The 13,993-nt window shown below is 37.5% G+C and overlaps 1 protein-coding gene across 5 annotated transcripts in view; it reads left to right on the forward strand.

Annotated features, from left to right (window-relative positions):
- The window catches only part of LOC127661143 (solute carrier family 4 member 11-like), a 123,964-nt gene that overhangs the window by 86,620 nt on the left and 23,351 nt on the right, over positions 1 to 13,993 (forward strand). For all 5 annotated transcript variants that reach the window (XM_052151728.1, XM_052151731.1, XM_052151730.1 and 2 more), the window contains 3 exons: positions 4,049 to 4,130; positions 9,455 to 9,578; positions 11,512 to 11,721. In XM_052151728.1, the coding sequence (XP_052007688.1) occupies positions 4,049 to 4,130; positions 9,455 to 9,578; positions 11,512 to 11,721 (416 nt within the window). The remainder of the gene's footprint in view (positions 1 to 4,048; positions 4,131 to 9,454; positions 9,579 to 11,511; positions 11,722 to 13,993) is intronic.

Consider the following 13,993-nt stretch of genomic DNA (forward strand, 5'->3'; position numbering starts at 1 on the left):
TTTACTGCATTCTCCACTTGATGCAGTGACACAATCCAATTTTATATCAGTATCCACACATATGGAATGACAAAATTTGGGGTTGTTTTGAAAGAGTCAGTCTTGAATACTGAGCGATTCCATTCCTTGTTGTGTTGCGTTGGATTGGGCTGTATCATCTCCTCTCTCATTCCTGTCTCATTGCCATTTGGTGGATTGGCTATGCATGTGTTTTGCTGTTGTGATTGAAAAAGGCCTCTGTCATTTGGATGTCTTTTTCTAGTTAATACATTTATGCAGCACACACACATACAGTGCACTCACAAGGAGTGAGCAGACTTTTAATATCTTGAGGAAACGTCTTTAGTGTGTGTGTGTGAATAAAAGCATCTCATTCCATCCAGATGTCCAGGCCTCTGGCTGTTATCAGAGGAGGTGAGGTGGGGTTGGCCTAGTTGATTACCTGAATGTAAATGCGTGTGTATTGGGCTGGGCGATATTTCTAAATAACATTATACACTGATATTTTTCAGCATTTAGAGAATATTTTATACACATCTTGATATTTATGTATTTGTTCTGAAAGCTAATTTTTGTTGTGGTTGCAGCGTAGATTTAGAATGTTTAGCAAGCTGTAAAATACAGTACAAATCAAGTAAAAAGTCCAAATCAAGGCATAGTTTTCTCACTGTTACTCACTAAATTAACTCAAGAGAGAATGACATCATTTGAAAAATAATTTAATTATTTTTGTTTCTATATGAACCTATAAAGCAATACTTTGTAATAAGCAGTAATATTAACCTACAAAATCTATGTACCGGTATATATATCAGTATTTCCTGCTCCACCGCTACTGAATCTCCAGCACCACAGCAAAAGTATGATGTGATGAGATAGTAAAGAGCATGTGCCATGAAATAATGCAAAAACAACACATCTTTTTATTGCATTGTTTAGGGCTTAACGATTCAAATGATCAATATATGAACTTTTGTGAATATTAAACCACAAAGGGCTGTCAAACCTTCTGCATGCACTGCTCGTGCGCAGCTCTGTTCTGAGCACACATGTTGTGGTTCTTTGCTCACTCCACAAATTTCATCTAGTGCACAAAATAATAGATGTGTTGCATTTAATACGGTTTGCTATGGTGCGCTGAGTGTGTTAAATGTGCCCTTGAAGTGGAGTTGGAAATATTGTAATTACGAGTTCCGAGCACATGAATGACCAAGCCAAGTAGTATTAGTAGTTGGTTGGAAGGGGCATGGTGACATGAAAAGACAATGAAGAAATGATTTTGCAAAGTGATTTCAATTTCTGTGCTTTTTTCAATAATATTAATAAATATGACAGTGAACTAATGACTCACCCTTCACAGTTTGTTTTAAGCAAATTAATTAATGTTTTTTGTTAGATACCATGCAATAACAAGTCATATACTTCAGTTATGCTTATAGAAAATAGCTTTTGCCATCATTCATTGTGTATTTGTTTAAGTTTGGCTTCTTCCGTATTTTGTTTCCTACTTGAATGCTTGACATGTTGTAGTAATGAATGCCTGACTCAAAGGTAGGAGCTTCCCAGGTCCACATTAGTTAGCAAAATTTACAATGCTCCAAATTAACTTTAATTGGCCACCACAATTTACTATACAAAAAAAAAAAAACAATGTCATCAGGTGGACAGAAGAGGAGATCCCATAGCAATGCCACGTACAAGTTAAAAAAATATTACTTGTATAATAATAACAATACCTATTGTTATTATTATTATTATTCAGTATTAACTTACAATGATGATATAATATTCGAGTTAACTGGGTTCCAAAAAATTATGAGAGAAAAGTGGGCCCCATCACAAATGTCTTATAAATCCTTGACTGAATAAACTCATTAAGTCAGTGTTGATCAATGTTCATATAGTATGACAACATGCAGCTAGATACAGAAAACTTTTGCAATACATTTTTTGTTATTAAATAAATTTAAACATGAAAATGTGACTTGTATATAATATAAATATAATAAATAATAAACTAAATGAATGATATAAAATAGTTACCAATTTTCTATTAAAAAAATATATAATTATTAGTGTGTGTGGACCATAGACTGTAAAAAAAGATGGACGAAGCCCCTTCGCTCTTTTCCATTGGTTAGAACTGAAGCCGCCAGTGTCCCGATATGGTGCAGACATCTTGGGACTTGAGTCTGCGCGGTTGCGATTTCGGGACCAGACCTGCGCAGTAGTGAGCAGGAAGTAAAGCCGCGAAATCAAGGCCCCGCCCTCAGTCTCGCTGAATCAAACGCAAAAAATAATTGAAATAATTAATTATAGAAATTTAGATATTAAATTTAAAGCTCCAATCTCCTCAGTCCTCCGAAGATCCCGAAATAAAGTCAGTTGGTGCTTCAGTGACTACTTCGCTCAGAGAACCTGTCAATCACAGCTGTCAATCATGATGTCACAGCACCGTTTTTATAGCATCAAATAACTAACTAAAAACAAACTTATTTTGAAAACAAACACTTGAAATTACATCAACGTGATATAAACTACAGTAAATGACAGAAACTATCTTTGGAAAAAAGATATGTGAAGTGTAATTTAATTGTTTAGTTGGTCTCACGCCCCGTTGAATAACATGGGGAGGCGGGGTTTATGACCTATACTAGGACCAGTCACCGGGGGGCGATCGAGACGTTTTGGCTTCACTTTTGAGGGCTTGTGCGGCACACTTGGTGTGGACGTGGCCTTAGTGTGTATGTGAATGTGTGTCTTTATTCCCAAGTGAACATGCACATATGGCTTCAGACATATTGTGGGAAATGATGTTTGGTTATACACTGCTGTTTATCCACCTGCCATTTCAACATGATCTTTATGTTGCCATATATTGCTCCATTGATACATTCCCTCTCTTTTGCCCTCCTTCTCATTCTTTCTCTCTTCCTGTCCAAATCTCGATGGTACTGAGTGTGTTGTCATGGTGATACCCATCTGTTCAAAGTGTGAGTGTGTGATGTCTTATTGATGAGACAGTGTGACTGTGTGCCAGAGACATCCATCCTGCCTGCTAAACAACTCACACACACACACACACACACACCCAAACTTGTTATTATATAATTGTGGGGACTCTCCATATACATCCATGCATTTTATGGATTTTATACTGAATTAACGATAATTTCTATCCCCTAACCTTCCCCGAAACCTAACCCTCACAGAAACCTTTTTGCATGTTTACATTTTCAAAAAAACATTGTTTAGTATGTTTAATAAGACATTTCCCTTGTGTGGACCACTGGCTGGTCTCTGATTTTACTATCCTTGTGTGGACATTTGGTCGCCACAATGTACTATAAACATGTACACATACGAACGCACGCACACACACACACACACACGCTCACATACGCACACACACACACACACACACACGCACACACACACACACACACACACAATGATAATGTTTTTGCTGTTCATACTGAACAACTCTCACCTGTCACCTCTGCAGGACAGAGGACACACACACACACACACACACACACAAATGCCAACACACTGCTTGTTGTTAATATGCTAGACAGCTCACAACTACACAAGACAGAGTGCAGGGCACACTCGCACACATACACAAACAGACTGATTAATTTGAATTAAACATTTGGTGGTGTTCTTGTAAAGGTCTTTATTGTCACTCACGCTGGCTGCAGTGATGTGTATTGTCCTCTGCTGAGCTGCTGCTTCTGTTCTACCTTGATATGCATTAGCCTTTTCATAGAGATGAGATAACTTTGATTTAATTACCAGCCCCTTCATTTCACATCCTTTTTTTTGTCATGTTCAATGAAAGTCAGTTGACTTAATCTCGGTGTCAAACTCTTGAGCAGTCCCACTATTCTTATGTTCCGTTCACTCTTGATTTGTAGTTCTTTCAGAGTGACACCTAGATTGTTGTTAACTTAGATTGATTTTTCAATTCTTTCTTCATGCATGGTCACCCATTGTCCTTAGTGCACAGCCACTCATGATTAACCCCTGCCTTCTTTCCTCACAGTGCATCTATTGTCAGAGACACTGCAGTGTGTGACAGCCACAGCCACAGGTATACAGTACCAGCAGTCCTGGCTTTGCATACTGTGAGTACCTGGACTTATTTTACACCTGTAATACAGACCCTAGGATTGTTCTAGAGCAGGGGTGTCAACAATATGGTTCAGCCCATGGAGGTATATTAAGATACGGTTCAAAAGTTTAGAATTTTATTTCTTATGTTTTTGAAAGACTAGGTTAAAAAACCAAGGTTGGATTAAACTGCTAAAAAATTACAGTAAAACCATTTATGATGTTACAGTCCAAAATGAAAAGTGTGAAATTCAAGCCATTGTTCAGTAACATTTTGAAGAAGAGTGTACAAATTATAGTCTGTTATTGTTATTTTATCTGACGAAATAATCAGAGCTAATTAAATCAATGAGATCCAAATAATCTACTATGAAAAGCCACTGAAACAAAATATACATTTATTTGTATTTTATTTTTAGAGGTTTCATTAAGAGACTGTGAACTGTACGGTATTGTAAGGAATACAATGTACTGTATGTAACAGTACAGTTCACAAATTCACTAGTATTCAAGGGAAAAACAGCAAAAGTGCCCTGTTTCATGCCCTGTAAAAATATTTAAATCCAGTCTATTTTCTCAATTTTCCCATCATTGTTAGGTGTGCAATCCTCAAAGTATCCTCCAGACAAAGTCATGGCACCTTTGCAGATCTTAGGCATTCTAGCTTTTAGTTTAAGATGTGCAGGTGAAGTTTCATCTCTATAGCACTTCACATAGCAAGTGATAAAATGCAAGTGTAATAATTCAGAAAATACAAAATAGTGTTGTTTTGCCATTTCCACAAAGCATTGTGTTGCACAAATTATTTCTTGGGTTTCGGCACCAGTGTAAAGGGATCAATGGAAAGGAGGAGGCGAGAACCGGCTTATAATATTTTAATAATAAACTGAAGCACACAAACATAAACACACACATGTCCGTAAACTATCTCTCTCTCCCGCACTATCCTCTGCAGTCGACCTTTATCCCTCACGGAGGCTTGATTAGCCTAATACGGGACCGGGTGTTTAGGATCACGACCCGGCCCCGCCCTCCGCCCTGACACATTCCTCCATCATTCTCTCAGGCAGGGGAGCCCCCGGCATGACGTACACCCCCCCTCCCCCCCTCTTTCCCTGGGGAGGTGCGTGTCTCTTGCCCCGTCTGCCGGCAGGTAATCCCTGTCTACCTGGACGCGGGAGGGGACAAGGGGAGGGAAACTGATATAATTAAATGGGGGGTACTTCCTGTAACAGTGTAGTACCCCCCCCAAAAAACTGGAAAATTTAAATGAGAGGTTTTGATTACCATCCAAAAACGAGAGAGACTGTACAATTAAAAACTAGGACTAGGTTTTCAGTGCAATATTAAAATAGGTAGTCATTAAGGAATAATGTAAAGTTAATGTAAAATAGACATTGTTTTATTTTACAATAATGACCAGCTGACAGAACATCATCTCACTTATTACATGGTTGCATACCAAATAATTCTACTGTTTAGACATGAAATACTGATTTAAATTTAAACGATTTAATGTGATAAGAGATAGTGTAGTGATAGCACAGTTACAGTATGTAGGAAATAATTTGCCTAGGACAACTGTTGATCAATCAGAATATCCTGACTTCAGAACAATAAAAATGCAGCAGTAAAGGAAGGTCAATCAAGGGTTAACCGGCTCCAAATATGCATTTTGTAAAGCCAATATTACTTTGTCTCTGAATACTGTGCCAAGAAGGAATAGAATCCTTGAATAAGGAACTGCCAATTAAAAGATAAATTGAAGACATTTATCGCCTTCTGTAGTGTTGATGCATCTTTGTGCTGTTGATGCACTGTCAACTGTCAATGAGGAGTTTCTTGAGCAGACAATAATCACAACGTGTTCTCTAGCCTTGTCTTTAACCAACCCAAGAAGGCCCACCCCTCTAAGTCTCACTCTACTGGGCTGATATACATGGCTTACCCTGGCTGTTGGGCTGTAGCCCCAATTTTTTTTCCAAAGCCCCAGATCTTATTTTCTTCTTTTTTATCTTCTTTTTTAATATATTTTTTTAATCTTTTTATTTTATCCCCTTTCCTCCCAATTTTATATGCCCAATTCCCACTAATTAGTAGGTCTTCGTGGTGGCTGGTTACTCACCTCAATCTGGGTGGCGGAGGACAAGTCTCAGTTACCTCCGCTTCTAAGACAGTCAATCTGCACATCTGATCATGTGGCATGCTGTGCATGACACCGCGGAGACCCACAGCATGTGGAGACTCATGCTACACTCTGCAATCTATGCACAATTTACCATGCACCCCATTGAGAGGGAGAACCCCTAATCGTGACCACGAGGAGGTTACCCCATGTGACTCTACCCTTCCTAGCAACTGGGCCAATTTGTTTGCTTAGGAGACCTGGCTGGAGTAATTCAACATGCCTTGGATTCAAACTTGTGACTCCAGGGATGGTAGTCAGCGTCAATACTCACTGAGCTACCCAGGTCCCCATTTTTATTTTGTATTTTTTTTGCACTCCGGCATTTTAACCCTCTGGGGTCGACGGACGCGCTGGCGCGTCCTGCTGGATTTTTTCGGCATTACAGCGGAAAGAAAATGTACAGTCAGATTACATCTTTTAACTTAAAACTTGATTTTGATCATTAAGTCTCCTTACATTAATTCTCTTTCTGTCACATTCCTCATTGATAGGCCCAGGGGAGGGGTTTTTGTCTCCTCAGGTGTGAATTACAATTTTCATGATAATTCACGCCTCCTCGCATATGACCTTTCTAACAGTAAAAGTGTCTTACAAAAGTTAAATGACTATATTGTTTTGTATGAATGAGTGATCAGGATGGTTTTCACATCATTTTGTAGCAAAAACCCTAGGCTACAAGATCCAGTTCTCAAATGTGGACAAATGTTTAGTATGTGTTATATGGCCTTATTTCAATGACTTAAATATGTTTTTTCAAAAACCAAGCATAAACATTGAATGTACACACAGCCATTAATATGTTCTTAACCAACTGAAAAAAGCACAAATGTCAAGGCATGTCAAAACTTTTCCAGTGCCCAAAACACCCTCAGATCCCAGAGGGTTAAAATAAAGAAAATGAAATTAATGAGACTGTTAAATTTGTGTGTTATAATTACAATCACTTTAACTGCAGGAATGCAGTAGAATTTGCCTTGGTTGTAATCATAAGACAACACAACAGCAATACAGCAACCTACAAATAGCAACTGGGGCCCTAGTGATCAGCTTGCACAATATTCGCAGAGAGCTTGTGGCCAGCTCACATTGTGGCCAGCTCACATTGTATGCACCGAGAGCCCTCCTGGTGTTCAGCGTCTTGTGGCAGTCTTGGCCCATGTCGCCTGAGGCTTTGGAGGCCTAGAGCACTAGCCCCACCACCGGCCCTGTCCATAATCCAGCCCTGAGGATAGTAAAAGCAGCTCTCCCAGGCTATGGCTTACATGTTGTTTAAGATGAATGAGTCAGCTAACGATCAAGGCAGTTAAATAAAACAAAAAAGAAGAAATGGATATGTACTGTTCTATATGTTTCTATGTTAACAAGCATGCTGGTCTTTGTTGGTCTTTGCTGGTTATTGCTGGCTTGGTGCTGGTCTAGCTGGTGGACCAGCATAGCCATGCTTTTCACCAGCAAAACCTAGCTGGTGAAGCTGGTTGACAAGCATTGTCTTTCTAATGAAGCTAGTTAAAATAGATTAAAAGCCTGGTGGAGGTACCAGCACAACAGCATCCCATGCTGGGGGACCAGCACCTAAATCAACACAAGCTTGTGACCAGCATTGCTGGTCTTTTCAGCAGGGTGCTCAGTTCAGTTTTTTAGAGAGTCTAGAGAGCTCTGTGCAGCTCACAGAAGATGAGATTCAGCATGTTAGAAAAAAATAAAGACAACATCAGACATTTATTAATGGAGTCTAGCTTGAAGTAGTTGTGGCTGTAATGGCTGTATTTAATGCCCCATCTACACCCCAAATGACAGCTTCGTTGATTATAATGGGAAACTAAAAACTTTCTTTTTCCCAATGATATAAAATAAAAAAAAATCCCCCCATTTATTTATTTGGGAAACATTGGAAAATATTTTTTTCTTCTTCTTGTTTTAAGCATAAACCTACCTATATTTTAGTTAGATTTCTCTGAAATGATGACATCTTATGTAATTTTGCCTTTTTACTTATGTCAAGTATGTGTATCTAGTTTTACATATGTTTTTTTACTGAAAAACAAAAATTATTCTGATTAAGACTTAGCTTTAGTCAAGTTTTATCACAAAACACCTCAATGGACACCTCTGTTTTCTTTTATCACTCTCAAGGATTATATGAACAAAAATAATTGAAGACCCTGAGACCCCCTCTGACCTAAACTGACAGTAAATATCATTTTTTACAATGAAGTTCAACCATTTGCAATGTCCTACATAGTGAACAGAGAAACCTGTTATTGAATGTTTCTTTGAATTGTGTCAGTTTTATAAAGGACAGATGAGACTTGGATGACCCAAAATGGCTCCATGGTATTACATTTATAGCAAATATAACAGAGGACAAAAATGTTCTTACGACAAGGACACAAGGCTACCAAAGTAATTTCAGACTTTGGAAATATCTGAATAAATTTTGATTCAATTGCTTCTAAACAAATATTTGTGCCTGATATTGAGGATACGTGTGGTGTGAGAAAACAGTAAATAAAATAAGGTATTTTCTTTCATTCAGGTCCCTTTAATATTAGATGTTTTATAAATGAACCTACATTGCCTACGTTTTATGGCTGCAAGCAGGTGTGTTATGATTATTAGCTGGACTAATAAGATAGAGTCATTGCCTCTGTAGGCAGAGTTTGAGGAAAGAGCCTGTTATTAATGTGTATTTTAAGAAGATTAGATGTGAAACAGTGTACAGTTAAGTTTTTTGTTCCTTGGCCTACCTTTGTTTACTTATTGTTCAACTTCAGATGGTTTATTAATGCTTGTTATATATAAAATTAGTGCAATTAGTGTTATCCTCTTCCTTTTCAGTATAGTTAGGTATTTAGATATATAGATTTTGTTGATATAAACTGCATAATAGGTCATTGTAGGCCTTAAAAAGGTGGACTAAAAAGCCTGAAAGAGTAAAGAGAACCTTTTTTTACAATCGACCATATATTACTTTGACACCCCTGTTTAAGAGCTTTCTGTAATCCCATTAGACCTCAACCAATGGATTTGTTAATGTTTTTGCTTTACTCTTGTTACATATTAAAATAATCTGATATTGTGCCAGGTACATTAAGGCACTGTGTAAATCTTTAAGAGGATTTATGAAGATTTATAAACTCTTTGCGACAGCTGTAATGTGAAGAACCTGCAGAGGCGGCACGTGTGTATCTCTCGCCTGGATCGTCCACAGAACTGGGGGGAAAATTGTGCAGAAGTCCGCTATGTTATCCTTATTCTGGCACCTTCTAAAATGGTAATATAATCACACATAAATACATACACAGACATCCATGTGCTTCATGTGGTAACATCTAAACTTACTAGTCAAAAATATTATAACATTTACACCACCAAAACTACTTTTAAGGGTTAGATCAGGTAGAAAAAACTTCTTAAGGTAAAAATTGCAGGTTTTGGGGTTATCTGGGTTGCTGTTAGAAAACGGTGCAATTTGTGCCTGAAAATTTCAGGATTTATAAATTAAATATTTAAGTGTAAATCTAAAATCTGACAGATTTTTACCAATAACAGGGTTTAAATATTAAGCTTTATGAGGCCAATATAAGTGTAAACAAAGTGAAAATCCTTCTAAAGACTGTAAGAGAAACTTCCGTTTATCTATATGCTCAAAAATGTTTTATGATGTCATTCCCCAATTCCTGATGGATCAAGTCTTGACCTGCCTATTTTCTAGCTGAATATCCATATCACTTCCAATTAAAAGGGCTGTGAATGCCGTTACATCCATCCATCTATCTTCTAAAGCCGCTTATCCTATGTAGGGTTGCAGGTAATGCTGGAACCTATCCCAGCTTTCTCGGGCCGAAGGCAGGGAAACCCCCTGGAAAGATGGCCAGTCCATCACAGGACTAACACACACAGACATGCACACTCTTACTCTCACCTAGGGGCAATTTAGTGCATGAAAACAGAGCACCCGAAGGAAACCTTCGTGAACATGGGGTGAACATGCAAACTCCATGCATAAAGGATCAGAGTGAGCTGGAACTCAAACCAGGGAACTTCTTGCTGTGAGGCTCCCCACTGAGCCACCATGCCGTTACATGTTGACTTTAAAAATTATGTGAGAAAGATTATGAAAACTACAATGAATGCATTATATTTAGATTAGGTATGGGCATGAGCACTCAGGTACTCGGACGTGGCAGCAATAATTGATCATGACAACGATGATAGATAGTGATCATGCATGATGTGAATTTCACTTAATTCGAAATCCAGTGACAATTACCTGACAACTAAACACATACGTGTCAAAGTCTGAGTACTCGAGTAGACAAAAGGACCAAAATGCCCATCCCTAATTTAGATTAAAACAAATTGTTGGTGGAATTTGCTGTAATTTTATATAACCCTTTAAAATGTAATGGTGATGAATGGGGACATGCAAACTGGCTGATATTCTGAAAAAAGTGAACTTTTAAATATTTATTTTGTACTATACATTAAAAAGTCAAATCTATTAAAAATATGATTAAGTTCAGTATCCTGTTAATTCTATCAGTATTAAGTCATTGGGACATAAATTGAACACAAAACATTTACACGACACACAAGTCCTAAGTCTAAAAGACTTTGTGTTTCCCTCGAAGTCTCTCTTCAGGGGCTTTGGGGCCTCTCGCTCCCATAAAGACTCAACTTCTTTTTGTGTCTGCATCATTCATCTGTGTTTTGTTTATATATGTTTACATCTGTTACCATAATTACTCTCTGTCTTTCTCTCTCTTTGTTCCTGATTATGCATGCACCCATCTCTTTCTCTTCTGTGTATTTCACCAGGCGATAGAGCAAACTTTTTTGTTTCATAATCCTGTGCTTCTCTCACAAGCATTAAAAACATGTGCACACACAAACACACATCTTTTCATTACTTTAAAAGCAGGATTGTCATGCTGGCACGTGTAGAATACATCCATTTTCCATGTTGTGTGTTAAAACAATGGAGCAAAAAATGTTATGTAACTTAAATACCAAATGGTCTCAATCCATGAGATGATAAAGCAAGAATTATGTGTATAATGTGCACGGATGTCTGTATTACCATCGTAAGAGCATTTTGCTAAAATGTTAAAGTGTCACAAAATCTGATTTAGCCTTAACCACCAGATGTAAAGTACACATATTTGATTTCTGTATTTGCCATGTCCTGTCCTGACCTCTCACAGAAAAGCACTAAGACGGCAATGGAGCTGGGCAGGACGTTTGCCAGCATGTTCTCGGACATCTCCTTTAGACAGAAGCTGCTAGAGAGTAAGACTCAGGAGGAGTTTAAAGAGGCACTGGTCATCCAGAGGTACCACCTGACTGCTGCCAAACGTAAAACCACAGCAGTGGAGGGGGAAGAGACTGACCCACACAGCCAAAAACCACTGAAGGTGTGTGCCTCTGTATGTGTGCATTAATGTTTAAGGTTCAAAATTAAATTTACAACTTTAAAGGGATAGTTCACCCAGAGATGAAAATTCTGCCATCATTTACTCATCCTCATGTTGTTCCAAACCCATCTGACTTTCTTTCATCTATAGAAAAAAAACACAAAAGGAGATGTTAGGCAGAATGTTAGTCACCATTCACTTTCATTGTAAGGAAAAATCTCTCCTTTTCTATTTCAGGAGAGATTTTATGAGAGAATGTCATACAGGTTTAGAACAACATGAGGCTGACTAAATGATGACAGAAGTTTTATTTTTGGGTGAAATATCCCTTTAGTGCAGTTGTCTTTATCTGTTTTCTCTGCAGCTCACTCCTCTGTCTGTATCTTTATTTGTCTCTCTCTCTTCCGCCTTCTGCTGTTTGACTTACACTCCAGTGATTGAGTTCTACAGAGCATGTTGCAGCTAATGAGAATTTATCTTGTTTGTTACTCTGGTTTGAAGCACACACATGCTTACACACACACACATACACACAAACTCACATGTGCGCATTAGACCACCCTGTCTGAGGTTACCGACTGTAAAAATCCTCTTTTTTCTTCTCCGTAAAGACACCACTGGAGGCCCAAATAGTTGTTTTTGTTTTCTTAGTTTTTCACTCCATCACACATTTGAGGAATGGTAACCAGGTGGAGAGAATCATTACTTTGCATGTGTGTGCACGCGTATGCACACTAAAAACTATTCATCATTGGCAAATGACCAGGAAAGGTCTCTCTGTCGCACTCTAAACTCTCTATCTGTATTTCAATCTACTACAGACACACACACTGTCATGAGGAATGACTGTAGCTCAGTAATGAACAGTTAAACTGTACTGTTTGGCTTATTTAAACATATCCTGAGACAGGTTCCCTCTAACTGACAGGAAAGTAGTTCATCTGCGAAAAGAGGCTAATATACTGTATGTCATTTATATGAGGCAGTGAAACTGTTACGCTGCAAAATCCTGACCTGTAACGCCTTTAAAATTAGATTAATTCATCATCACTTTCTGTGTTTGCCATCTGGGCACACACATAAGTATACGCATCATAGTTTCCTACAAAATTATTTTTTGCAGCCCTCCAATTCCTCAATTGGTCCTAATTACATAATAAAAAAAACATATCTTTTGTGAATAAATGGGTGTTTCTACAACTTTAGGCACTTATAACTCTCTGGACTTCTATAAAGTATAGTCTTGTTAAAACCTTTTTTTATACTTTCACTAGTTTATTTAATTTGTCTACTAACAATAAACATCGGTGGATGTAAACAGGAGATTTGTATAATTGTAGTCTTTTTAAAAATATTCTGCTCACAATTGGTATTTACCTTGAATTTCTTTGTTTTCCTGGGCAATAATGGGTTATTATGGGCAAAATTTGGGGTGTGGTTGAAATGACACCACAACTGTGGGCCAGTCATCATTTTTGATTTCATTTAATTTTCGTATTTTGCTAATGAATTTTCATAGTTTAATATTGTAAGTCTGGACAAGGCTAGAAAAAATCTCTACACAGAAGACATTTGAAAAGTACCAAAAATAAAGGATGAAAGCCTGGTAAAAAGGTTTCTAAATTAGTTTCAAAATCAATCCCTGGGACATAAAACTCCCATATATATTTAACTATATATATGGGTGTTATTTGTATTTTTTTTTTAGAAATGTTTTATATTTTCTGCATTGTTTTAATCGTGGTATTTCTAAGCAGAAAGGAAAATAAACATCCAGTAAATGAGTCAAATGTTAAATCAATAATCATTTCGATGGATTTAGTTAGTAATCTGTTAGACCAATTCAAACTGGTAAGTTGTAAGGTTGTGAGTCTTTTTGACCAATTTAATAAAATAACTGGCTCTTAAGAATCATTTGTTCATGAACTGGACTACTTTGGTTGCATGGTATGTTAGTTTTTGCTTGCAGCCAGTAAAGATAATGAAAATAGATGTGTTTTCTTTTTATTACTTTACAGCACCCCAGTCTCTCTATCTTATCACATTACACTCAGACTGCAAACTGACAACTCTGACAGAATATAATTTTTTTGCCATGGCACTGAAGATTTGTTGTAGTGATGGAAAAACTGAAACACAAACTCATAAATTCACAATTACACAAAGTGTACACCTTCATGTCAGATATTTTACATTTTTACTGATGCTACTGTAATCAATATTTACAGTATTGAAAGGTGTCTTTACTATGCTTTGCGGATGTAGTTGTAAA

This window comes from Xyrauchen texanus, chromosome 20, assembly GCF_025860055.1.
Source record: "Xyrauchen texanus isolate HMW12.3.18 chromosome 20, RBS_HiC_50CHRs, whole genome shotgun sequence".
Taxonomy (NCBI): Eukaryota; Metazoa; Chordata; class Actinopteri; order Cypriniformes; family Catostomidae; genus Xyrauchen; species Xyrauchen texanus.